We start from the raw sequence: 26,414 nt of genomic DNA, 5'->3' as shown, positions 1-26,414 counted from the left end.
GGTTCCCTGCTGCTGGGAGCGCCCTCTGCCGGTCCCCTGCCACTCCGCCACCATCCACCCCCTTAAATCCACCTTGACAGCCCTGAACTTGAGGCTTGACCTTAAGGAAAGGCCCTTAAAAGTCATGAAGTTCGATTCCCTTGGTTTTAGTTGGCGCTGTTGAGACTCAGGTTAGAGGAAACAACCGGCCCGAAGTCACAAGGTGGCCTTGGACAAGAGTCCAGGGCTGCTGGATCCTTGGCCGGGGAGTACATTCGTTGCTCCAGTCGTGGAACACGGCTGCCCCCATCATAGACAACCCCCACCCGAACCAGTCTCCCAAGGAGGACTCTCTGGGCTGATTATTCGCGTGGAGAAACCTGAGGCCACGGTCCAGGGAAGGATTCCCAGTCTTTCCATGCCTGGGGCGGGGGCCATACAAGGCTAAAGGCCCTACAGCAAGGAGCTCCTTTGGGGCCCTGGGCAGGAGGACAGGCACACTAGAGTCCACCTCTGGCTCCTTCACTAACTTTCCCTCTGCATGAGCCTGGCAGAGTCCCTTTGCCCCCAAGCCTTAGTTTCTTCATCTGTTAAATGGGATGTAGCCTAATAGACCTACAGTGAGGATTTTTTAAAAGAACAAATACAGCACAGCTGGTGTAGTGTGCTGATTCATTCATGTTCACTCTCTTCCTGCCTTCAGAGCATTGTTCTCAACAAAGGTGGAAAGCCAGAAGAGAGCTTAGGAACATGGACAGTGAGGGGCAGATCTGTCATTACTAGCTGTGTGGCCTGGGGCAGGTCACTTCACGTCTCTGAATCTCCATCTTTTCATCTAGAAAACATAGGAAATGAAAGTACGTCCTCCTAGGGCTGTTTGAAGAATTAAGGTCCGCCTCACCTTGGGAGGGAGGAGAGGGGGTTGGAAAACAGGAAGGAAGAATATCATAAACGAGCATCTCCATCAGGGTCCCTGTCCCCAGTCACTTTCCCTTTCCACTCTCGTCTTGTCAGACTAAATTTCTTCCCATCTCTTGAACGTACTATGCTTTCTCTTAACTCCAGGCCCATTCACATGCCCTCCTTCTGCCTGGAACAGTCCACCCCCCCCCCTCCCGCCAGTCATTCCGCAGCTGCTGACCCCGGCTCCTCCTTCACGGCACATCATAGATTTTTTCCTGGAAAACTTTCCTGACTTCTCTGCCTCGTTAGGGACCTCACCGGTGCCCCGCAGCACCTTACATGTCTCCATCAGCCTGGCCACCTCTGTCACCATTGCGTTTTGCTGACCTGTACGCTCTGTGGCCTGCACATGGGAGCTATTTAGTAAACACTAGTTGAGCAAACGAATGTTCCAGTCCCTGGATCTGACTCACAAGGAAGATGGAAAACCCTGTGTTGCCCGAGCCCCTCTGCAGGCTGGGCCTCTCCAGCATCTTTCCACCTTCCCTTCCCTTGGGTCTCTGCCACACTCACGCCCCAGTCTCCCACCAACAGAGCGGGATGGAGAAGTCATCATTTATCTGGGCACATCCCAAGCAGAGAACACTCAGACCCTGTGTTTGGGATCCAGAACACTCCAAGTTTGCAGTCTGCTCAGACGTGGGGACAGATGGCTGGACAGTGGACAGCTGGGCAGGGAGGGTAGGCAGCTTGGCAAGATGGAAATAGCAGTGAACTAAGCATTGGGAGCTTGGGGCTCAGAGCCTGTCTGTTCCCCAACTTCACTGCACACATCAGTCTGAGTTCTCTGGTAGCCAGCAACAGAAACTGAGTCATTTAGGCAGAAAGGTCTAACACAGAATAACAGGTAACAGACCTCGGATCTTGGGCCCTCCCTGCGGCAACAAACAAGCGGGGCACCCAGAGAAGAGAGAGTTAACTCCCAAAGGAAATTTGGATTTTGTTAACTACCTGAAAACCGCTGTCTGTGCTGTGTGACGTGAGGCCAGGCACCTGACCTCTCTTGCCTGAGTTCCCACCTGAGTGTTCTAAAGCTGGCCTCTCTCCATTCACATCTCCAGTGTGCTTGTTGCTGAGAACCTTCCTGCCCTGGCCCCCGATGGCGCCTTTCCCCATCCTGACACCTTGGGAATGAGTTATGAGGAAGCCAGGTGAGTGGTGTATGGGGGCTTCCCCGGCGCTCACCCCACTGAGGAGGGCAAGCCCTCTTCACGTGCATGTGTGGGGCCACGTGACTCATTTGCATGAGGTAGTCAGTCTCATCCTTTGTCTTCCATGAAACCAGCATGTCCTTGGCCCCTGCATGCTGAACACGCTGACGAAAATCGAGGTGACATTATGGGCCTCTTTCTGGTTGTGGTCTGGCCATCTTCTCCAGGCTGGGAGCTCCTAGCTACAGTCTGTCCTCCCAGAGCCCCCCAGAGCCACTATCTCTACGACCCCGCCGCTGCCTTCCACTTGACCTCTAACATGTCCAGCCGCAGGCTCAGGTCCTGAACACCTGGGACGCAGAGGTGGCTGAGGGGGTGGGGCTGCTCTCAAGCGACTGGAAACGTGGTGGGGGAGGCAGATGCATGAACAGCTAACTATAGCAGCAGAACAAAGTAAGAGGCAGAGAGAAGTAGTGAGCCAGGAGGGTGGGGGGGCCCGGAGATGGGAGAGCTTCATTCTCCCCGGGAGATCAGGGAGTGCTCCACGGAAGAGGAAATGTTGAGGATGAGTAAGATTTGGCAGGAGGAAGAAAGGAAATTTCAGGCTGAGGTAGCAACGTGAACAAAGGCCTAGAAGCAGGAGTGTACAGGTTTGACTCGGGGAATAGCGATGTCTGGTGGGGTCAGAGCTCTGGGAGGCTGGTAGCAGCTCCATCGTGACAGTGAGGGTGTCTCGGGGGCCCCAGAGCCCCAGGAGCATGAAGCCCAAGGTAGAGGGCATGTCTGCCTGGGGTAGGGTCAGGAGATTGCTGGGGGCTCTGACTCACCCCCAGGAATGACTTCAGCATTCTAACTCCTCCTAGCCCCTCACCTACCCAGAAAGAGGGTGCAGGCTCCTTGGCCTCCCTCCCCCAACCTGCCAGCTATTTCTCTACACTAGTCCTGGGCAAAGCTGGCATCACCTCCTAACAGCACCCACCTGTCCCCCATTCCACCCCCCAAGGAGAGGTGAGATGCTCCCAGCCGATCCCACATGGGCCTCTGCTAGAATGCTGGTTCACCCCGCCCACGGCAGGTACCTGTGTCTCCCCCGCTCACCGTGAGCTCTCGGAAGGTGAGGCGGGCTGGTCCAGGTCCAGTCTCCAGCAGCCAGCAATGATAGAATAGCGGGGGGGGGGGGGGTCAACATTACCTTCACACACACACACACACAAAACAAGTGAGAGTGATGCCATTCAGGCTGCCAGGGGTCTGACCACCTTATCTGATAGACGAGGCTCCAGGGGCCCAGGGTGAGAGAAGATCACCCAGTCATAAGCATGTTGGGAGCAGAGTTTAAAGGCGAAGTTTGGTTCATAGCAGCACTGTTCATAACAGCCAGAAGGTGGAAGCAACCCAGATGTCCACGGCCTGATGAATGGATAGATAAAATGTAGCATATTGACACGGGCCACTGCTGTTCAGCTGTAACAAGGGACGCCGAGTGCAAGAAGCCAGACACAGAAGGCCACGTCGTGTGTGATGCCATTCATATGAAACATCCAGAACAGGCTAGTCCATGGGGACAGGAAGCAGATTAATAATTGCCAGGGGCTAGGGGAGGGGAGAATGAGCAGGGCCTCCCTGATGGGTACGAGGTTTCTTTTCCGGGCGGTGGAAGTGCTCTGGGACTGAGAGTGGTGGCCGTTGTATGACACGGTGAATGAGTTAAATGCCACAAGACTGTACACTCTCAAAATGGTTAAAATAGTGAATTCTTCTCTTAGGTGAATTTTACCACAATGTAGAAAAAGGAGTAGTTTGGGACCAGATCAAATGCCACTGGCCGGGTCTAACGTCCATTCCTCCAACGCATGCCACCGGCCCCCTTTCCTGTTGTAAACCTCCCCCGCCCAGGCCACGGATGGGAGCCCGTGGCCCCTCTGTTCAAGGCAAGCCCCATGGTCAAGTGGAAGAAGGCTGCCCCACGGGGAAGGCAGGATTCCTGGCGGTGAGGCCTTGCTGACGTGCCTCAGACGGAGGCCTTGCCCGTATCGCTTCCCCATCCCGCTGCCCGGCCTGCTTCCCCAGTTGGTGCCCAATGTGCCATACGGCTGTGTGTTGCTCTTGCCGTCTGCACTGTGAAGGAGGCCCCCCACCCTGCCCCCTCACCACAGTCTGAGCTGAGCTCCCCACGGTATCGCGTGAAGACGTCGATGAAAGCAGGGGTGGGAGCAGTCTTGTTTGCGTGTGTGTCTTCCTGAGATGACGGGGAGCTGGGCAGGGAGGGGCCTGGCTGGTTCGTCATTGTATTCCTAGGACGGCTCTGGTGCCTGGCTCACAGGCCATGCTCAGCAAACGCTTGTTGAATGAGGCAATGGCTTTGGGAAGGTTCTGTCCCCGCCCAGATATTCTCCCCCAAGGAGGGAGGGACAGGCGGGGCCATCTCCAAGTCCTTTTATCGCTGGGGTTGTCTGGTTCTAAGAGCAGCAGCGGGGAGCCCGCCCAGCACGTTGCTGCATTTTCTGCTCCTGTTGGCCAGCTCATAGAAAGCAAGAAGGAAGGAGCCGGCAGGAATCCCCCGCAAGCAGCTGTTTCTGCTCTTGGCGGGGAGGAGAGAGGGCAGTGTCCAGAGACGGGGCTTCTCCGGCCAGCCTGAATGGACCATCTCTTCTCTTCGGCAATCGGATTAACCCCTCCCCTGAACAGCCTCGCCGTGCTTGGCTGACTTGCCTGGAGCCCTTCAACCACAAGGCCGAGCAGCGGGCTCTTGCTCCATTTTCCTCTCCAGATGAGAGGTGCTACTCTTTCTGCTTTTCTGATTATGAAATTAGTCATTTTCTAGGAAGCTTATTTATAGCGTCCGCTGCACACATGCAGCGCTGAGCTATTCTGAACACGGCTTGGGGCCTGGGAGGCTTAAGGTGTGAAAGCAGCTGTGAGTCACACATGGGTCCCCTTCCAGAGGTATCTGGATACCTTGGTTACCTTTCTGCACCCAGCCAGGAGCCAGCCTTCATGGGCTGCCCTCCAGCCAGGGCGCTGTCTACAATAAAGAGAGCAAAAGCTCGGCATCCCGATCCCCATGGCCGCCCCCCCGATAGAGTACCTGGAGCAGGTCAGACCTCCATTCTGTGCCCCCTTTTCCTCCGAGCTAAACGAGGGGCCTTCTGGGTGTGTGACTCTCTGCCTGCTCCGGACAACAGCTGTGGAGGAGGGTTCCAGGTGGCTTCACAAGGACCTACCCACGAGGCAGCTCAGATAGTGGCCATGTTTGAGGTTCCTGATGTTTCTTTCAAGACGGTCAGGGCAACATTCACGGATTCAATGGGGAGTATTTATTTATTTGTTGAACGCTACTATGAGCCAGGCACTGTGCAAGGCTCTGAAGATACCATGGTGACTAAAACAGAAATGAGTTTGTAGTCTAATATTAACCAAACAATGGCATACGTGAAAATGAAATTTCCAACTATGTCAAGTGCTATGAGTAAAAAGTACTAGGAAGTAGAGCTGGAGGAGCTCTCTAGCCAGAGAGAAAAGCATGTGCAGAGGCACTGTGGAGAAAAGAGCCTGTCCAGTGTAGCTAGAGTGCCGAGGACAAAGGGAAAAGGGTTACGAAATAGGTTGTAGGGATATACCAGGGTCAAATCATGCGAGACCTAGTAAAATGTGTTAAAGCATTTCTGTCTTTGTTCTCAGTGCAAGATGCCACTAAAGTATTTTTTTTAAGAAGGTTATATGATAAATGTTGAGTTTTGAAACAGTTGTCTCTAGCTCAGGCCTGCCCCATCCAGTTGTGCCGGTTGTAAACTGCACAACCTATGAAGCCGTATGTGTTGGAACCAGATGGAGAATGTTTTAGGGGCCAAGCTGAGTGAATGCCAGAGACCAGTTAAAAGACTGCCAAAGTAATCTAGGCAAGAGAGGCTGGCGTGGACCAAGATGTAGGTGGCGGAGAGGGAGAAGAGTGGAGGGATTCAGGAGACATTTAAAGGGCCTTGAAGATAGCAGCCTTCTCTCTGCAGGAGAGCTAGGCTCCAAGGTTTGGGATTCTCAGAGCCCCTGCCAGTTGGAGTGAGGAAAAGATAAAATAATGCAATGCCAGTTGAGATCAAAAGATGTCAGAGTGAAAAGGGTCACCCTTAACCCTGCTGGTCTATCCTTAATTGTTTCAGGTCTGCAGCTGGGCCTAACACAGGCCTCAGGACCAGTCTGAGAGGCAGGATGGCAGAAATAGTGGGCAGAGAGGTAGTTGACCTCTTGGATTTCGTGGAAGTATTATGCTGGCAGGGCTGTATTCAAGTTTCTTTCTGTTGCTAACTTCAGAAATCAGATTCCACTGGCTTAAGCTGAAATACTGGAATTTATTGGAAGGATCCTGGGGCATCTCCTGGTTTTGATAGATAGACTTAAGCCTCAGGATGGGCAGGAACGAAGCAGCCCCTAAGGCCCATAGAAGCAGACGTTTTTGGACCTTCTCTTCACGACGCTGGGACTACCCTGATTCAGAGCCAGCAGCCGCAGACGGCAGGCCCTCCAGAAGGCATTTGAAAAGTGCAGCCTCAGCCTGGCTGCAGTGTCTAGCCCTTGATCAGTCCGCTGCTGTCAGGGGTGAGAACATGAAGGGCAGGCAGAGCCACTGGAACCCATGTTTGCATAGCAGGCCTTTTCCACAGTAGGGGAACCCCTGTGAGCTGCAGGGTTGCCCCCAAGCGTGTCTACTCTGCAGACACTTCATGGGGTCTAGCTGATCTCCAGCAACCTTTTCCAGCTTATGGGGTAAAGGAGAAAAGCTAGATCCCAGTATAGTCCTGGAAAGTGCCCCGATTGGCTAGAAAGAGGGTTTTCTGATTTCACAAAGAAACGGAACATTTAGAATATACAAAAATATATATGCCTACATTTTCCAACTATTTGTGGAGAAGAGTTTTGCACTTTCCACTGCCCGAGGCACAAGGTGCTTGCAGGCCTTGAGGAGCTGGGCATAGACTGTGTGTGACCCAGACCTCTCTCCTTGCTCACCTCTGATTCAGACCCACACGAACTAGGAGACAGAACATTACAACAGTGAGCGCACACACTTGGAGTCCTAGACTGTAATTTCATACCCAGCTCCATCCTAAAGAGCTGTGTGACCTTAGGCAAGTTACTTAACTCCTCTGAGCCTGTTGATTGATCCCTAATCCGTGGGGTCACCATGAAGACTTAGCGTGATGAAGGTTGTAAGTGCTTTGCGCATAGGAAGCCCTCCCTCCGTGCCAGAGGGGATGGCCATGGTGCTGCTGCTCGTTATTGCACAGGGAACACGCCTGCAGAATTGTGCTCCCGCCTCTGCAGCTTGACCCTTCTGCAGGTTGGTCCTTCTCCTCGCCCCGTCCCGCACCACGGGGGAGGGTTATTCAAAGAGACACAGTGCGAGCAAGAAGGCTTTTTATCCTTGTTCAGGGTCCTGCCTTGATCCCGGCTCCACGGCGTCATGTGGCATTTTTCATCTGCTGCAGGAGCGAGAGAGAGAAGCACGCGGCCGATGACACCGAGGGAGGGGCCCTGGACATGTGCTGCAGCGAGAGGCTGCCGGGTGAGTCTGCCCCAGCACCCAGGGGCCCCGGAGTTCCCAGTGCACGGAGAGGGCCCCGGATGGCACGGGCTGGAGTTGAGCCCGCTTAGCCGTGAAGTTGCTCCAGAGGAGTGACTCGGCTGCTCACAAGGTCTTCGTTTCGATGAGGACTTGTTTTCCTAATCCCTGATGTCTTTCTGACCCATTGTCATTTGAAGCAGCTCTGAGCTCCCACGGAGGGAAGAGCAGGCAGCTGGGGGTGTGACAGGAGGGCGGAGAGAAGGGGGAGGAGCTGGGGAGTCCAGGGCTGGGGGGGCCGGTGACCACTGCCCAGCAGTGTGTTGGGCAAGACTTCGAGAGGTAAGGCGAGGGGACACGGACAACCTGGATGTGGCATGAACCAAGGGTGGGTGGGTGATGAGGAGAAAGTTCCTGACAGCCCTGTTGAGAGCCTCGGCTGTGAGGGTCAGATTGTGGTGCTCGCGGGGAGCCTGGCTGGCCATCACCAAAGAGACGTCACCGTGGCGCTCCTGCCCGTGGGGTGGCAGCGTGTCCCAGCTGTAGACCAAGTGCCCAGCTCATGGAAGGAATAAGGGAAAGGAGGATAGGAGACATTTTTAATACTCGTTTTCTTTTTATAAAAGTTTTTTTTCTTACAACAAATATGCACTGTAGAAATGATAGAAAACAAGACAAGTGAAGAAAATTGTAGTCCCATAACACAATATTCATTTTCATCTTTCCTTCCAATCCTTCTGGTTCAAAAGCAGCCTTTTGAATGCTGGTTTGAAGTCCCAAACCTGTAGCTTGTCAGAAACCTCATGATTGGCAAGGAACCTTTGAGTGGCGTTTTCAGTGACACTCTTAAGACAGACATTGAAAACAACTAGGTATGACTCTAAAGCGATGACTCTTTAAAATAAGTGGTTATTTTACTCCCACCACGAGCCAGTGCCCCAGCTACTGATGAAGCTTCTCAGGCTTCCAGGGAAGGATGGAGCCCTTTGATGCAGTTCACGCCATATCCAGTAGGGGGTACCATTGCTCAAAAACACTTTGGGAGGCCTGTTGAGCTGGTTCAGGATGGCTGTCACCTTTTAGGTGCCTTATGGGGACCCGAAACAGCTAGCTTCAAGAACAGAATTCTCCAAAGGGTTGTGAGAGCTGTCTGTGAATATACGAAAGACTGTCCTGTGGAGGGGGCAACAGATTCGTTCTGTGTATCTTAAGAGGCTGACAAACTCGATACACAGAAATTTAAAAAGAGGCCTGTTGACATGAGGGATGCAGAACGTTCTTTCTTTTTTTAAAAAATATTTATTTATTTTGAGATAGAGAGCGAGAGAGAGAAAGAAAGAGCACGAGCGGGGGCGGGGGGCAGACTCACCGCTGAGCAGAGAGCCTGACACGGGGCTCTATCCCAGGACCCCGGGATCGTGACCTGAGTTGAAGGCAGATGCTTAACTGACTGAGCCACCCAGGCGCCCCCAGAACTTTCTTTCTGAATCTGAAAGTGGTCCAGTCATAGAACTGGATAAATCAAAAGGAAGAAAATGAGTGTTCCATCACTGGAGGCATTCAAATATTATCTGGATAGACAATGGAGAGGAAATTTCCACAATGGGTGGGAGGTCGAGATGACATCAAAAGTCCCTTTCGACTATTAAACGTTCCGTGATTCAGATATGAGTCATAGAATTCAAAGATGATTCTACGACCGAAGATGGCCCAGCGGCTCGAAAACCCCCCAGGAAATAGGACATGATGTATAGGAGTCCAGAGAGTAGCATGGTGTGAAGGAAAGAGCACCGGCTTTGGCCTTTGAGTCTGGCGTACAGGCTCGGTGTTTATGACAGGTGACTTAGCCCTGCTGGGCCTCTCGTTCTCATCTGTAAATGGAAGCAGCAGCAGCAGGAGTATTCACCCTCACAGCGATATGAATATTTGCACAAGAATTAAATAAATATGATTACACAGGCATTCGTCCCACAAATACTTTTTGAACACCTACTATGTGTCAGGGATTATACTAGGTGCTAGGAATCTAGTAGTAAATAAAACAGACATAGTCCCTGCCCTGCTTTAAGCTGTTTCTGGAAAATGGGGTGGAACCACAGGAGGGAGACTACAGTAATAAGACTAATGTATGAAATTTCAACTCTCCCTGAAAGCCAGCAACCAACTTAGAATGGAAGAGGAGTATCGGTCATCTCCAGTGGAGCTGGCACATTCCCTTCCTTGTGCCAGGCACTGTTCTAAATACTCTCACATGGACATCTCACAGAATCCTGCCCACTGCCCTAAGAAGTTGGTATCGTTTCCTGTCCCCATCTTCTAGATGAGAGGACCGAGGCCCAGGCCCAGTGAGGGAGTCCATCCAAGGTCACTTCGCTAGTGTTTGGTAGAGTGAGGTTTCAGTTCATGCCGTCTCTTTCCAGAGCCCGTGCTCCTGGTCACTTCCCCCATCTGCCTCCATTGTCACCATGGAGCCCCCATCAGTTTCTGGCACTGTGCGAACTGAGGCAAGAAGAGCTAAGGTGTGTCTGTCCCCGGGGAGGAGTCTGGAGGAATGGGCAATGTCACCATGCCTGTCCCCATCTGTGTCCTTCCTCCGGAAAGCCCTGCCTGCCAGGGGCTAGGCAAGTTCTATGCCCCTGTAGACTCCCACGATGCCATCGTGATGTGATCTTGTAATCATGTTTTGTCTGATTCCTCCACGGAACTGTGAGTTCTTTGAAGGCAAGTGCTTATTTCGTCCTCCACGTCCAGTCTTCATGCACTCATTTCTTCATTCGCTGGATGACTGTTCATTGAGTGAATCCCTGTGCAGGGCACACTTGGAAGCACTGAAGAGTCAACAGTGAACCAAACAGAAAATGTCCAGCCTCACAGGGCCGTGCTATGAGCTGATAAAGAGCAGGGACTCTGGGGGCGCCTGGGTGGCACAGCGGTTAAGCGTCTGCCTTCGGCTCAGGGCGTGATCCCAGCGTTGTGGGATCGAGCCCCACATCAGGCTCCTCTGCTGGGAGCCTGCTTCTCCCTCTCCCATCCCCCTGCTTGTGTTCCCTCTCTCGCTGGCTGTCTCTATCTCTGTCAAATAAATAAATAAAATCTTTAAAAAAAAAAAAAAAGAGCAGGGACTCTGGACCTGGGCTTGGTTCCACCATGTAGCCCAGACGTGACCATGGCAAGCGACTTAACCTTTCCGTGCCTCCCACTTACAAAAGAGAAGCACGAATAGTACTTATGACCACGTAGGGTTGTTAGAGGAGCACGTGAATTAATGGGAAGCTCAGAACCATACCTGGCACGTAGGTAGTTTGATCTATAGACATTTGCTATGTAGAGAAAGATAGACAAGGAATAAAATAAATAAGAAAAATATTTAGGATGGTAGATGGTGGTACGTGCTGTGGAGGAAATTCAAGTCAAGAAGAAGGGATGAGAAAGGACTGGGGGCGGTGCGGCATTGTAGAGAGGGTGGTCCTGGAAGCTGGTAAGGAGGACACTTGCATAAACGGTCATCAGCCAGAACCACCGATCGGAGCAGCAGCTCGTACAGAAAAGGGAGTATAAAGGCGGAGAGAATCGGGGCTCGGGGCCTTTAGAATGAGCCCAAGGGCACTGCAAGCAATTGCACAAGGATGGTGTAAAAATACAGCCATCAAGGAATCTCTTCCCCTCCCAGCTGTCTTCCCGCAGGGCGAGCCGAGGTGGAGTGAGGGCTAGCCATGCCTGAGTGACTCATGCTTTCCCACACGCACCGCCAGCCGGGTGGTGTGGCCAGCACGCCAGGCCACGGTCACCTGGACCCGAACCAGCACCAGGCAGGTCATGTAGACCTCCAGCTTGAGATTTCCGGGTGAAACCCTCCTCCGGCATTGCCAGCAGCCCCGGGAAGCCCCCAGCTGCCCGGGGACAGGCCCGCTCACTCACATCCCCGGGACACTGCCCGCATACGCTGCTCACACGCTCGTCTCCGTTCTCACTTGTCCCAGCCCCGTGCGCGCATATGCACAGGCACAGACCCACACACAGCTACCCAGGCACACGCCCCGTCTCTCTCTGCCTCACGCGGCCCCACGGGTGCACACCCACTTGAAGCTAGTGCACCTGCGAGCCTCCTTCCCTTGCGCCCTCGGGATCTCTTTGCTCCACCGTGCCATCACCGGGGCCCATCTGCCTGCTCTGTCATTCCTGCTTTCGGGCTCTTGCTCTTCCACGGCCAGGCCCCTTCTCGTGTACACGTACAGACCAGTGGGCACACTCCCGCCCTCCCGCTCTCTACCCTTTCCCCAGGCCCTCAACCGCACGCAGTCGCAGTGCAGCCCTCTTGTGCACACGCACACATGCATCTTCCTTCTCCCTCGTGCACAAGCTCTCTTACGCAGGGTCACTCTCCTTTTCTTCTCTTTCGCTCCCCAGTGCTTGCTCATTTACTTGCTCACAGGCACCCAAACACATTTATACATTCAAACTCACACTCCCCCCGCCTCTGTGTGTAGGTGTTCATATTTGCAAGAAACCAGGCAACCCTGCTGATGCCGGGGCCTCCGCTCCTTCCCCAGCCAGCACCACGGCAGGCCCAGCCGGGAACCGGCAGCTTCCTTTGGGGTCTAGGTCAGAGGGAGGAGGTAGACGAGGCCAGAGGAGGTGCTAGTGATGGCACAACATCACCAAGTGTGGCTCACACTGTCTGCAGCGGGCAGGCAAGGGGGCCGGCCTGCTCCTAACATTTGCAGGGACCAAGGCCAGACTGCGAACGAGGCCCCTGCCGGCACGGCCCTCTGCTGAGTCCTGCACCGCGAGGACCCTTGTGTGCACCCTGTGGGCCCATCAGTCTGTGGGTCCAAATGTGCTCCACATCCCACCCCAATTGCTGCTCCTTGGCCACCCCTCAAAGCTAAAAGTACCCAAGCAGGAGGCCATGCCCACCCTCAGAAGGGTGCGGCTGCACCCCTGCAGGCTTCAGGACATTTGAGCAGGGAGCGCTGGAGTCCTAGCAGCCAGAGTGTGGCCTGGATAGGAGAGCGTGGGCACGCCACACCTCCTGGCCCTGTGGACTCCTTGCCCTAAGGGGCCAAGGGCTAGGACTCAGCATGAGGCCATTGACCATCCTGGGTGGCCTTTTATAAAGTAAAGGGGATGCCATTTTTTTAAAGGTTTTATTTATTTATTTGTTAGAGAGAGAGAGCTTGCGTACAAGCAGGAGGGGTGGCAGGCAGAAGAGAAGCAGGCTCCCCACTGAGCAAGGAGCCCGATACGGGGCTTGATCCCAGGACTGTGGGATCATGACCTGAGCCGAAAGCAGATACTTAGCTGACTGAGCCACCCAGGTGTCCCAACGGGATGCCATTATTGAGGAAATCTTTGTTTTCCTAATCCCACAGTGACCAACCCTGGCCATGACAGAGGGTCACATCACAGTTTTCCCAGCTGTCCCTTCATGACACAGACAAGGTCTTGGGCCAGAAGCCAGCAAAGGCCAACTCTAAAGCCCTTTTATCAACTTGACAAACTTTTTTTGAGCATCCACTCTGTGCCCACGGCTGCGCCAGGCTGTGGTGACACAGTGAAGAGCAGGACAGACCCTGGTTCCTGCTCTCAGGGAGGCCAGAGCACCACGGAAGGGTGCACCCCTAACGCAGCCTTATCTGGGGCATCAGGGAAGGCTTCCTGGAAGAAATGGCCTTTCAACTGAAGGATGACCTGAAGGATGAGTTGTTCTGGTTCATGTCTGTGGGAACCAGCTATCCAAGCTTTGTAAGGAATAGGGTAACCTCCTAATGGGCTTTGTCCCCCATCTACTACCCCTTATTACTACAAAGACTCTGGTCTGGGGCTGGTACCCAGTACTGGTTCAGACTGGTCCGGGATCAAGTGCAGAGCCCAGAGAGACAAACATAGAGAAGACGGGCCTGGACATAGTTGTACTGCTGAGGGGTCCCTTGTGCCTGTCAACACGCAGCAGCTTAGGTTCTCTTGGCTTTTATTTCTTTGTATCATTGGGGGGGGGTACTGGTTTCATTCAAAACTTGTAATGCATTTAGAAAAGTTTCTTGTGGCGAGCGGTACTGTGAATTGTCTTTGTCTTGAGTCTTCAGAGTGGAAATTAAAGAAAACAAAATACCATTTGGATGTCCTAAGAACCCTGATTGGAGAGCATTCTGTCATGATAGCATTGTCTTGAGAAGTGCCAACCCAGGTGCCCACTGATCAGTGATGGTAGAGGTTAACTCTTCTCAGATACGACGGCAGATATGGAGGGATGAACCCATCTAGCTGAGTCTTGGGATGCTGTGAGGAGGCAGACAGATGTGGGTTCAAATCCCAGCTCTGCCACTGATCAGCAGCATGACCCCGGGTAGGTTATCTGACTGCTTTGAGTTCACACTCTTCACTCTAGAATGAGATGGCGCCATGATACAGAGGTTTTGTGAGGATTAAATGAGTTGATGCATGCTAAGTGCTTCTTGCACAGAGTTCCCTAAATGCTAGCTAGTGGTGTTGGTGAGGATTGTTCCAGGATATGGAGTGTGAACAGAAAACCCTTCAAGTCTTACCCAGGGCCCAGGCATCAAGTCGCAGGCCAGTCTTTCAGTAGCAGAGTGGAAGGTATTGCTTTGTGGGTCTTTGTTGACTCCCCGCCATAGGCCTGGTACCTCACAGAACCAGCGCAGGCACAGGCCAGAGTGTTGTCTACGTGCTGAGTCAGGCAGGGGAAGGGGAAGACAGGCAGCCATTTTCCGTCACCAGTGTGGAAATGGTTCTGGTGTTCTAGGGAGTAATCTGGATGTGTGATGTGACCAGAGAGTCTTCACAATGGGAAGAAAGCCTATCTGTCTCCACACAGGTTGACGCTAAAGGTCTTTCAGACAAATGGACATCCATGGTACCCCTTAGATACACAGTGACAGATGCTGTCCCCTTTCACCTTGCCTGGCCCAGGGACCCTCCAGAAAAATCTCATCTTGGGGCGCCTGCATGGCCCAGTCGATTAAGTGTCCGATTCTTGATTTCGGCTCAGGTCATGGGGATCATGGGATCGAGCCCCACAGTGAGCTCCCCACTCAGCGTGGCATCTGCCTGAGATTCTCTCTCCTTTGTCTCTGTCCCTATTCCCTCTCTCCTGCTCTTGCTCCGTCTCTCTCTCTCTCTCAAAATAAATAAATGAATAAATTTTTTTAAAAAATATTTCAGCCATTAAAAAAAAAAATCTCATCTTTCCATTTGAGCTCATTTCTTCTCTTTCAAGTCCCAACCTCCTCTTTTGTTAATCTACTTGCTACCTGACAAATGGTCTTAAAACTCAGCGAGTTAAAACAACAACCTCTTATTGGCTCTCGGTTCGGAGGGTCCTGCCGGTCTCAGCTGGGTGATTCTTCTGTTCATGTGTCTTCAGCTGAGGTCACTCCCTCAGCTGTATTCACCGGTGCTGGGCTGGGATAGAAGACCCGAGAAAGCTTTTCGTACATGTATGGCCCCTCAGTGTGGATACCAGGAAGGGGGGGATCATTAGGGCATAGGAGGCTGTCTGCCATGCTGCTGAAAAGTTGAACCCTTGAAATCCAAAGAGACATATTCTAAGGATACGTCTATATACAGAATGATTTATGAGGGAAAAAAATCCACCCACAAAGAAAGAAAAAATACCAGAAAATATGTCAAAAGGAAACCAGTGTCTTTCTCAGCGTGGTAGGATTATGGATGACTTGAGTTTCCTTTATGCATTTATGAGGGTTTTTTCCCTCATGTTTTCCAAAATCATTTAAAAAACGACTAGCCACCCCAAAATATTAATCCTTGCCAGGCAAGAGTGGTAGTTGAGGGTATTGGGGCCCTCTGGGGTGAGTCACGTTCCTCCAGGTTGAGTGGCTCAGCCTGGCAGGCCCAGAATCTCAGGCTGACCCAACCCCCGGGATCGTAATGGGGGTGAGTTAATCCTGTGGGGGCATCTGTGGAGACAGTCACCAAGCCCTGGAATCCCACCCCCTCCCTGGAGAAAGCCAACACGATGACTCAGGTGTCATGTTGGTGAAGTTGCTCAGAAAAGAGGAGACTCAGGGGTCTCCTTGGAAGTTGGCTTCGCTTCAGCCAAGTCTATGAACCTTTCCCCCTAAAGGGGGCGCCGATTCCCAGGCAGCCAGAGCCTGCCCTAGGGCCAGAAAAGCCATTTCCCTCTCTCCAGCTCTCCCAGGTCTGGGACCCAGACAAGATAACAGGCCTTCCCTTGGCCGTTGTTCTTCCGCCGTCCATCAGGACTTGACCCAGCTTACAACTTGGTGGTTTTGTTTCCTGTTTCCTTGGGGGAGGCAGAGTAATGATCGTTTTAGGTATCCGCGTGCATGGCCCCATTATCCTCCGTGGTCTACAAGAGGCCCCTCTCTGTTCTATTCACTTACTCCTTCTCTTTCCTCTCCCACTGCCACACTGCCCCTCCCCGTAGTTAACGTGTTCTAAGGTATTTCGTGTATGTTTTTTGTTTGTCTCTGTGTGCTCTTGCAGAAGGGGTGGTGAGATTTTGTGTGCATGGACTGCTAATTTGTGTAGATCCCCCCACTTCTCCCAGCCCCACCACAGAGAGCCATAGGCTTCCATGCCCCCTTAGGGACTGTGTGAGAATTTCTTGGAGGAGAACCACTGGTTTCCAGACTTCTGCTTCCCAGGCCAGTTCCACAGAGGATCTGGAAGAAACTGGAAGAGAGAGAAGTAGGAGTAAGGTGGGGTGTGTGGAGGCTGGGGAGATAAGCAGGGGCCAACGTACCTTTCGCCTTTATTCTTGGCCATGACAAGGAGTTTGGCCTTTATCCTAAGAACAAAGGGAGACCATTGAATTAAAGCAGGGGCTCAGGCTTGTTTTTTTAAAGATAGGTGCGTTTTTAGCACTGAAAGGGCCCTTAGAGACCCCTGGTCACACTGTGAATTTACAGAAGGCCCCCAAGGCCCCTGGAGGCAGTGAGAGGCCCAGGGCCCCACAGCTCGCTAGAGGCAGAGCTAGGACTGCCATTGTGAGCCTCCCCAGTTGCAGAGGCCGGCCCAGGATGGCGGCCTCTGGAGGTGGTGGGACCTGTGGGCCCTGCTGTCCTGGCAAGTCTTGGGTCGCTCCTGCTCCCTTCCTACCACCTGGCCTTGCCTATACTTCTAAGGGCACTGACCAAGGCCCACCAGAGAACCCCAAGCCAGGACTCAGGCTTCTGCTGCCCGGGGGCCTTTGGCCTCAGCCCTTCAGATACCCACTAGCAGCCCCTCTGAAGCTTCCATGCTGGTGTAATGAGCGAGAACTGAATGAGAGGGTTAAAGACACGCATGCCAATCCCAGTTCTGCCTCTTACCCTCTGAACCTCAGTTTCCTCATCTGTGAAATGGGTGGGTGGACCAAATGCTCTCTCAAGTCTGTCCCTTCCTCCCCATGCATTTGTTTGAAGTCTCAGGCTCTTAGGACTCTCGTATCCCCTCGCCGCAGGGCCTCTCTGTCAGTTCTTTCAGTTCTCAGCGTGGGCAGCTGGGAGAGAGGGGGCCGCACCCTCAGAGTTTCATTGACCCTTTTTACCCTTGTACTTCTGGGCCTCCGCTCCGGAAAGGCACAAAGAACTAAGTCATTGTTTGCAGCGACAAAGCTGTTTGCAATTTCAGATAGAACCATTTTATTATAGCCCATCCAAAGATTACTTGAGTTGTGTTTTGTTTTGAACACTTGTTAGCATTCTGGATTTAATTAACTGGCAGAGACAACGCTGCCCCCCCTTTCCGCCACCCTCAACTCATGCCCACTCTATCCACTGACCCTGGTTGCCAGCCTACGGCCTCTGTGCCCATGGGGTCAGCGCATCCGTTGTCCTCCTGGGGGGCTCACCTGGCAGATGAGAGGGGAGTCCTGACTGCCTCCTCGCCCTCACTTTCCCCTCCCTTCTCCTCTTCCTCCTCCCCTCTCAGGTGTGCTGTTTATGGAGCGTTCACCATGTGTCGGGCACCAGACTAAGCACCTTACATGTCTTACCCTATGGTAGCCTCAAAATCCAACAGATAAGTCCTACTCTCTGTTGTCCAGAGGAGAGAGTAAGTCACTTACCCAAGGTCCCGCTAGTAAATGGCAAAGTCAGGCCTCAGACCTAAGTTTGTGTGACTCTTATTAAACTTTTGCCACGAGCCGCTACAAAAAGCTACGTCCTTGGAAACAAAGCCGCTTTGCGGGGATAGGAAGAGCTGCAGGATGGCACACCGGAGTCAGGTCCTGGAGATACTTCTTGTTACGTAAATCGGCCTCCTGACAGCGTTCACCCGTGGGTCCCATTCTTGCCTCTTGTCATGCCCCCTTCCCTAGCACAGCCTCTCAGCTGTCTGACAGCCTCCAGCACCCCCTGCCCGCCCCACCCCCACCTCGCCGTCTCCAGACTCAGCATCGGACACCTGAGTTCCCAGACTTCTCCTCATTATCATGCCAAGCCTGCTTTTCTCTGCCCGCCCTGCCCTTAGCACAGCCTCCCCACCCCCACCCTGCCCCCATGCTGGGGTGTGATAGTGCTGTGGGAGAAGGCCTGTCCCCTCCATTCTGGGGTGGTTCCTGTCCCCTCTGTTCTAGAATGGGCTGAAGCTCTCTCCCAAGCTGACTCCCCCTGATAGGCAGGAGGAAGAGGCAATGGAGACCCCACCAGGAGTGGGCAACAGAGGGCCTGGTTAGGAAGATAGATGCTGGAGCCCAGCTGCCTGGATCTGAGGCCTGGCTCTGCCTTCCACAAGCCATGATGGCCTTGGGCAAGTCACTTAACTCCCTCATTTCCTGCTTTCCTATCTGTGAAAGAGGACAGTCCCCTTACCTCCCTCCTGTGATGGTGATGAGGCCTGAATGAGTCGGTATGGGTAAAGCAGTCACAGGGTGTTTGGCACTGTGTCTTGTAGGCTGGTTAAAGGAAAGGATAAAAGCAAATTCTGTGGCTTGGAGGAAGGAGAGCTTGCGTAGTCCAAACCTCCCACCCACATCCTTGCACTCTGCTGTGAGAGAACCAGGGTCCCTAGCTTGAAGCAAGTCATCGGGGAAAGTTCTAGAGAATTCTGCATCAGACAGAAGGGAGCATAGTAGAGCTGCCCCCCCCCACACACACACACCTCTTTTGTGGTACAGATTTCTCACCTTGCTTGAGGGGAGCTCCCAGAACATCAACTTTAAACACAAAAGTCCCATACATGTGATAGATCCCCTCCTGCCGCATTGGCCTGTGTGCTGAATGTCGGGGTTGATGGCTTTTTTTCAATATTCACATTTTTGCGAGCACCTATGTCTGATGCATTTACTCTCTCTCATTCTTATGCTCTCTCCGCTCTCCTCTCTCTTGCTCTCTCTCTCCACAAGGCAGCCTCAGGGCAGCTAGATGTTTTTACGTGACTGCTGAAGGTTTCCAGAGCAAGCATCCAGAGAGAAGCAGCAGAAGCTACATGGACTTTCCTAACCTAGTCTTAAGGGTCAGGCATCATCATCTGCCACGTTCCCATCTTTAAGGCAATCATCCAGTCCAAAGGGATGGGACATTCACTCTACATGGGAGGAATGTGGAGGATTTCGCAGACACATTTGAAACCCACCATTGGAATCAAGTTACACAGAGGTTAAGCAGCTTTACCTATGACATATAGCTCATAAATGGTGAGCACCCATGTCCTAGTCCAGAATCTTCTTATGCCAAAGTCAGCTTCCTGTTCCCAAGCCGTCCTGCCTGGGGAGTGCAGCAGTAAGCAGGACTCGGGCCTTACGCTCAGCCAGCTTAGCATCTGAGAGCCGCACTTGCTGCTAGCCGGGTTCTTGCCATCTCACTGCCTCTTTCTGGGGGTGTGTCAGCCTTCTCGCTTGCTGATCACCAGGACTGATGAGGTGGAGGCCTCGTAGGGAGCCGGTGCCCACTTCCAGAACCCCGCACCCACCATCAGTTTGCCTTTGCCCAGGGGGGCTAGATGTGTGTGTGTGCGTGTGTGTGCATGCACGTGCGTGCCAGGGCTGTTCTCACGCCTAGAAGTCCTGCTGGTCAGCCTTTGGATCGAGACACAAAACATCCAAGAGCACAGAACAGGTGTTTAGTGAATGTTTGTCAAATGAAAACATTATTTTGGGGAATCTTCTCACCCCCACCACATCCCCTCTGACTCCTAGTTTGCCTGCTACACACATCCCAAAAGGTAGCAGAAAATGGAGGCCACCACTCTAGCCTCTCCCAGAGAGGACAGAGTCCATGGCAGTGCCTGTGCCCATGGAGACCAGGCCATCCCTTTCCCTAGGTATGGCTGAGGAGTGTGATAATTATGGTGGCAGAAACGGCTGATTGGGCCTCTTCCTTCTAGACTCTTCCACTCCTTCTCAGTTCCCCTGGGGGCACCTACTTTCCTTGGTTCTACTTTCAGGGCTTACCCAAGCAAAACCTCAGAATAGGCTTGATTGGCCTGCCCTGCCTTATACCCTCGCGGGTTTCCAGAACTTTCTGTAGAATAGAAGAAAGATCATGGACAGTGGAGGCCCACAGACCTGGGTTCAAATCCCAGTTCTACTACTTCCTGGCTCTGTGACCCTGAGTAAGCCACTTCCCCTCTCTGGTCCTGAGTTTCCCCCTCTAAAATTAGCAGACTAGACCAGATGCCCCTCGGGGCCTGTCAGGCTCTGACTGTCACTGATTCTAAAAGGCTGGTCGGGACTGAGCTTGATGTTCTGTGGGTCAGGGCCCCCGTGAGTATGTGGGCATGGCTGGGAGGTCCCTGCTGGTCATGTTTGGGAAAGGAAGAAAAGCTGAATGGGACAGAAGCTCCTTGGTCATGTCGACAGGAACAGGCTGAGCCAGCCTTCTGCCCCAGTTCCGGTGGGTTGGCAGCCCGGGAGCTTGAAGGATGAGTCACTGACAGGAGCAGCCGGGCGGTACCCGCCCCAGGGCACACAGTAGCTGCAGCGGTGGGATTCGGGTGCTAGGTGACAGAGGGATCACAGTGCTTCCACATGCCCCGGGTAAAATCCGAAGGCTGTTGCTTGCAGGCCTTACCCAGGGTCCTAGAGCTTTGGCCTGGGATACTGAGCGCCGCTTTGCAGGGCTTCTTCCTTCCACACCGTGTAGCCTATGAGGAGCCAGCAGCCGGGGGTGGGGGGTCAGGCACAAATGCCGCACCACCCACCCCTGCAGCTGGTTAGGGTTCCGGATTCCCCCAGATGCAGGGACTTCCTCCCTCCCTCCCAGGCTCTCACCACTTCCCTCCTTTGCTGCAGGGACCCCTCCTGATAAGCAGTGTGGCAAAACGGAAAGATCCCTCTGTGTCTGGAAGCCTTGGGTTTGAATCTCAGGGCTTCACTTAACTCTGGCAAGCCCTTTGACTTCTCTAAGCCTCCATTTCTGCGCCTGGAAAATCCCCTTCCCTCGGCGCAAGCGGCAAGCCCAGGAGGAGCCCCGCGCTCCGTCGTTGTCAGCAAGCGGCCTCTGAGTCAGGGCTCCATGCGTGGCAGAGCAGCGACCTCGCTGTGAACTGTTGAAAAGCCAGCCTTTGACACAAGCAGCCGCCTCTCACTGACAAAACGGGGCTGATGATGCTCTCGTCTACCTCACGGGGCTGCCGGGGGAAGCGAAGGCAGCTGCATGCGCCACAGCGCTCGGGGAACCGCGCGGAGCCTGCCCAGGGAGGTGGCCGTGCCGCTCCCACAAGATAGCGAGTGGCAGGGCGGGCAGGGCAAGGACGAGAGCTGACATAATCTCTAGGAGTGGGACTGGAAGCCGGGAGGACACAGGGGGCCAGGACCATGGTGGTGCCTGCAGGCGGGGACTGTTGTGTCCCCGGAGCCTGGCCCAGGGCTCAGCAAAGTATACAGGTGGTGCTCAATCAGTGTGTGTTGGACTCATGCCTGAATCAACAGAGACTAAAAGAGAGACAGTTCCCAAGCGTGTTCTCCACCTCCCGTGCTTCCACTGCTTTCTATCACAGACCTCTGCTCCCCACCCCTGAGATCAGAGGTGCTTAACTTGAAGTCTGTGGATCCCCTCAAAATGTCTTGCAGAATATACTGTGTTTTTGAAAACATATCTTCCTGAATTAAACGTCCGCTTTCTGCCCAGAGCAATTTCTCAGTAACACCCATCTCCCAGGTGCTCAGTGAATACCCATCAGTTGGGTTCATCTGCCCCCCACGACTGCCAGGTGCCCTGTGGATTTAAAAACAAAGCAAAACGAAAAAGCAGCCTTCACTTTTTCTCTTTGAGATGGGCATACGGGGCCCTACCAGCCTGCAGTTTTTCTTCAACCCCCATAAGGTGCCAGGCAGTTGACCTGCCATCCTTCATACAGAAAAGTGATGATCCCGCATCATCAGGGGGCCTGTCTTCCGAGTGGCTGTTATGCTGCTGGATGGGTCACAGAGCTGCCTACACTATCACTCTCTCCTGTCCCACCTTGTGCATTTAGGTGGGGCAGGCGGGACAGTCAGGGCCCAGAATCTAGGCCTCGTGGTATCTGAACTCAGAGCAGTGACCCCTTTTTTTAAAATATTTCTTTCACTATAAAGAAATACATGTATGTGCGTATGCTTGTATGTGTACAGATACACGTGTGTTTATGTGTCTACGTATCAGTGTAAGTACATATGTATTGGAGGAAATTGATAATATACAAACAATGAAAAAAAATCACCTCTCATCTCCCCCTCCTCCAAAGAACTGTTCACAGTTCTGGCTTCTGTTCTTCCCATTCACTGTGTCCAACATTTATTGAGCACTTACTGTGTGCTGGGAGTTTGCTGTGCCGCGTGCTTCCCAAGCAGTATCGCACGTTAACTTCTCATCTTACGATGGGTATTTACCACCTTTTTATAGGCACGTCTGTATTTTCTTAATGTTTAAGGCCAAGGAGGTTATACTGTTTCGTCACCTTGCCTGTCTCCATACCATCGAAATTTCCTTCCATGATATTAAATATTCATTTACAGAGTGTTTTATAACAGCAGTGCGCTGTTTCATTCAGGCGGGTTCCACGCTCCTCAGACTGGGGTGCGTGTACCCCTGAGGGCAAAGCCACAGGATAAATTGTAGCACATTTTCCTGAAGGAGAAATTTGACTCGAAGCTTTGGGAGGGGAAAAAGCCCATTATGTTAATATCAAAACAAGTACCGATACACCATAACATAGAACCCAGAGCACTGGGAATTTTAAAATAAAGCAGCAAGGGCCAGAATCGTGTGAGCTCGCCGTTATTTCGCCTACAGACCCATGTCCCTTCTCCTCTGAGGATGGCAGAAACATCTGAGAGGCACCAAGTTCCAGTCCAAGGAAGGAGACTGAGACCCAGGGAGAAGGAGGGATTGCCCAAGGTCCACAGTGTGTGCGTTGCAGAGCCAAGCCAGGTGACCTCTGGGCCCTGGACCCTTCCCACCCTTCCGAATTTGGCATCACCCATTGACTGCTTTTTCTGAGGGCGTGGGTGGAGACCTTGCTGCTTGAGTAATCAAGCCTCTGCGTCTCAATCGTAGAAACTTCCGGCTTCCTGCAGCATCCATCCTTAGCAACAGCTTTCCCTTTTTCACCTTGCTGGCCAGGATCTGAGCTGTGTGCTCATGTCGGTAACGGGGCCCTCCAGGGGCAAAAGTGGGTAAACCTTAAAAAGTGATTCCCCCCAGCACTTGGGTTTTCCACTGAATGCAGTGGATTATGGGCCTGTATCCACCGGTCTGTCTGCCCCATGAGACGGGGAGCCTTTTGAAAGCAGGAATTATGTGCTAACATTATTATTATAATCTGACATTTATTGAGCACCCAATAGATGCCAGGTATCCTGCTGAGTGTTTCCTTTACAGTATTTACCGTCTTCATCACAGCTTTTCAAGGAATGTATGATCATCCCCAGTCATCTGGTAAGAAAACTGAGGGACTGGTTAACATTGGCCCTACCATCTTGCACTTGTTTGGTATAAATATTTATCGCGGACTTAGATGTCAGGACTTTGCTAGATGCTGTGGACAGTCGTGATGAACAAAACGGACCCCACTCCTGCCCTCATGGAACTTACAGACAAGTGGGGGAAGTGATACTCAACAGATAATTTTACAAACCACAGCCAGCGTCATGTAGCCCAGAGCCCATCTATCTGCCTCGGTTTGAACCCGCCTCGATGACTTCTTAGCTAAATGACCAGGGAGAATCTTGTACCCTCCCTGTACCCCTGTACCTCTTCTTCCTCTTCTGTAAAATGATGGTAATTGTCGTACTGACTTCATAGGAGTACTGGGAAGAGGGAAGACATTCACATACATAAAGCACTCAAAGCAGGGCCTCCCACATTCCAGAGGTATTGGTGGTGGTGGTATGGAGAGGCAGGCGGTGCTAGGTGAAAGTGACAGGGAGGACCGACTTCAGGTGACATCTGAGGGGGGGGGGGGGGGGCCGGGGAGGGGAACAGGAGGTCCGAGGGTTCCAGGCAGAGGGAACCCTGGTGGGATCACCTTCCAGGGGAGCCACGCCAGGTCAGCATCTAGGAGGAGGAGGCTGGGATACAGATAGAGCAGTCTGTCACCAGGACCCGAGGCCACTGCACCACACTGGTGATCAGGGCCGTGGAAGAGGCTCAGTAAGCGTTTGTCCAGTGGGCAAGCAAGCATGTGGACAAAAACTGTTGGCCTCACGTGGTCTTGGCTGTGGGTGTTCTGTTGACACCCAACGAGGAAAGGCGTCCAGCGTCCCATTTACACAGTGTTGTGTGGACAGCGCCATCCCCCTGTCAAGCTGTTACCCAATTTGCTAGCCCCTCTCTTCTTGGCAGGAGGGTAAACCATGCGGGTTCCGATAGGGACCTCCAACACCTGGGGCTCACCAAAGTGGATGCCGATAGAATCCCCGCGGCAGCCAGGGCCTCAGATCTAAGCCAGCGGTGTTCACACGTTTTCAGTCGTGGAAACCTGTGTGGAAAGAATCTGAGAAGCAACCCAGGGTATGGAACGGGGACAAGCAGAGCTTCCACACCGAGGACTCAGAGCTCTTGGTAACACCTGGGGCACCTGAGAAAGCATCAGGGCTCCGTAAAGCAGTAAGGAAACCAAGGGTCCAGCTGAACCTCTGTTTCCCAGTTATGGAAACTGAAGCCCAGAGAGGGCCTGATTCCCCCAGGGTCACCCAACTAGGGACAGACCCAGAACTAGATCAAGACGTCAGATGCCAGGTCTGCTACACCAAGGTTTCCCTCCACACCACGCTAACCGCCCCCACAGTGTGGGGCCTCGAGGTGGGGAAGGGGCACACGGCTGGGATCTTGTCCAGGGTCCAGCCCCCGGCCCCCGTCAGGGCATAGACCACAAGAGACAAAAATCTGGAAGGCAGGCGTGGGAGGGCTGTTCGGGGTCACGGCCTGGTTATGCCATGTCTTTTTTTCCCCTCTCTCTCTCTCTCTCTCTCTTTTAATTGAGTTTGAGGTGGTTGTTTTCTGTTTCCTTAAGAAATGGAAAAGAATGGAACTGCGTAAACACAGCGATGTTAACTCCCTGAAAAACCTCCTGCCATTTTAACTCTGTTACTGGAGAAATAAAAGAGAAATAATTTGTCCACCCACACTTAGCTCTTTCTGACGAAGGTAGGTGAATATTGCTCTGCTAATCGAGGGTGACGGCTGGGAGTGGAGCCGCGCTGCCTGATCCCAGATTGAGAGGGAGCCACAGCAACCCCAGGAGCGGCCCGCCGTGGGCGCCGGCCGAGTCACCAGGCCCGTGTCCGCCTTCCACAGGTCTGCCCCCGCCGGTAGTGATGGAGGCGCCGGACCGGGCCGCGGGCTCGCCCAGAGAGATGCCACCGCCGCCACCGCCTTCACCGCCCTCCGAGCCTCGGAAGCCGCCACCTCGAGGCGCAGGGAGCCACTCCCTCCCTGTCAGGAGCGGCCTGTGCCTGTTGGCTGCCTCCCAGTTCCTGGTAAGGACGGCTCAGGCCTCACTGGGGTCTGGAGAGAGGGCAGGTGGAGGGCCAGCCCGCCACATCCTCCCAAGAGGGCCACCTGGGGGTTGCGGGATGAGGGGCCTTTGGGGTGGCCCTCGGTGACTCGAAGCTCGTGGGGCGGTGTGCAGAGGAGCCTGGAGTTCTCGGCTACAGCTTCGGTAGCTAAGACCCTCACAGCCCGCCTTCCCTAACCCAAGAAGCAGGAGCTGCAGGGGTCTCCCTGAGGACTTCCCGTCTGTGGCGAGATCTCTGGGAAGCTTTTCCTTTTTTGTGTGGACCTGGTGGGGGAGGGGAGGTCCCCTCTGGGAAGGGCTTTATCTTGGCTCCCTCCAGTCAGCTTTTCTCCAGGACGAGTCCTGAGACCTTGCTGCACCCGGCACCTGGGCTCTTCCCTCAGCTGTGCAGTCTGGACCTTGGGGGGCTAGGTTGAGGCTGCAGGTGAGCTCTGCAGGGGGATACGGGGGCAAGGAGCCCAGGCTCCACACTCAGTCCATTCCCCCCTGGCTGCCCCAGCTTGCCTGCGGGGTGCTCTGGCTCAGCGGCTACGGCCCCGGCTGGTCACAGAATGCCACAGACCTCCTCTCCTCCTTGCTCACACTCCTGGAACAGCTGGGACCCATGGTGAGTAAGCTCCAGGGAGCTTCCAGGTAGGAGGGAGCGACTGGGGACCTCCAGTGTCACCAACCCATGGACGGGGTTTCTCTGAGTTCAGAAGATACTTCCACGCCCCTGAAACCCTCTCCCTGCCCCCCACCCAAACCTGGTCGGCAGCTTATAGATCCTCAGTTTTGTCACCTTAGGAGTGGATGAGAACTGTGTCCCCACCCCCCCCGACCTGTTTGTCTCATGTTTCCCA

At 53.4% G+C, this 26,414-nt stretch overlaps 1 protein-coding gene across 1 annotated transcript in view; it reads left to right on the top strand.

The window, feature by feature from the left end:
- Positions 1 to 2,073: 2,073 nt before the first annotated feature.
- Positions 2,074 to 26,414, top strand: part of PTPN5 (protein tyrosine phosphatase non-receptor type 5) — a 36,417-nt gene continuing 12,076 nt past the window's right edge. Inside the window, exons 1-4 of the mRNA XM_040638694.1 lie at positions 2,074 to 2,093; positions 7,577 to 7,653; positions 25,353 to 25,534; positions 26,072 to 26,179. Coding sequence (XP_040494628.1) covers positions 2,074 to 2,093; positions 7,577 to 7,653; positions 25,353 to 25,534; positions 26,072 to 26,179 — 387 coding nt within the window. The remainder of the gene's footprint in view (positions 2,094 to 7,576; positions 7,654 to 25,352; positions 25,535 to 26,071; positions 26,180 to 26,414) is intronic.

This window comes from Ursus maritimus, unplaced genomic scaffold (assembly GCF_017311325.1).
Source record: "Ursus maritimus isolate PB19 unplaced genomic scaffold, ASM1731132v1 scaffold_23, whole genome shotgun sequence".
NCBI lineage: Eukaryota > Metazoa > Chordata > Mammalia > Carnivora > Ursidae > Ursus > Ursus maritimus.
Note: the sequence above shows the minus strand (reverse complement) of the source record. Positions and strands in the feature narration are given on the sequence as shown.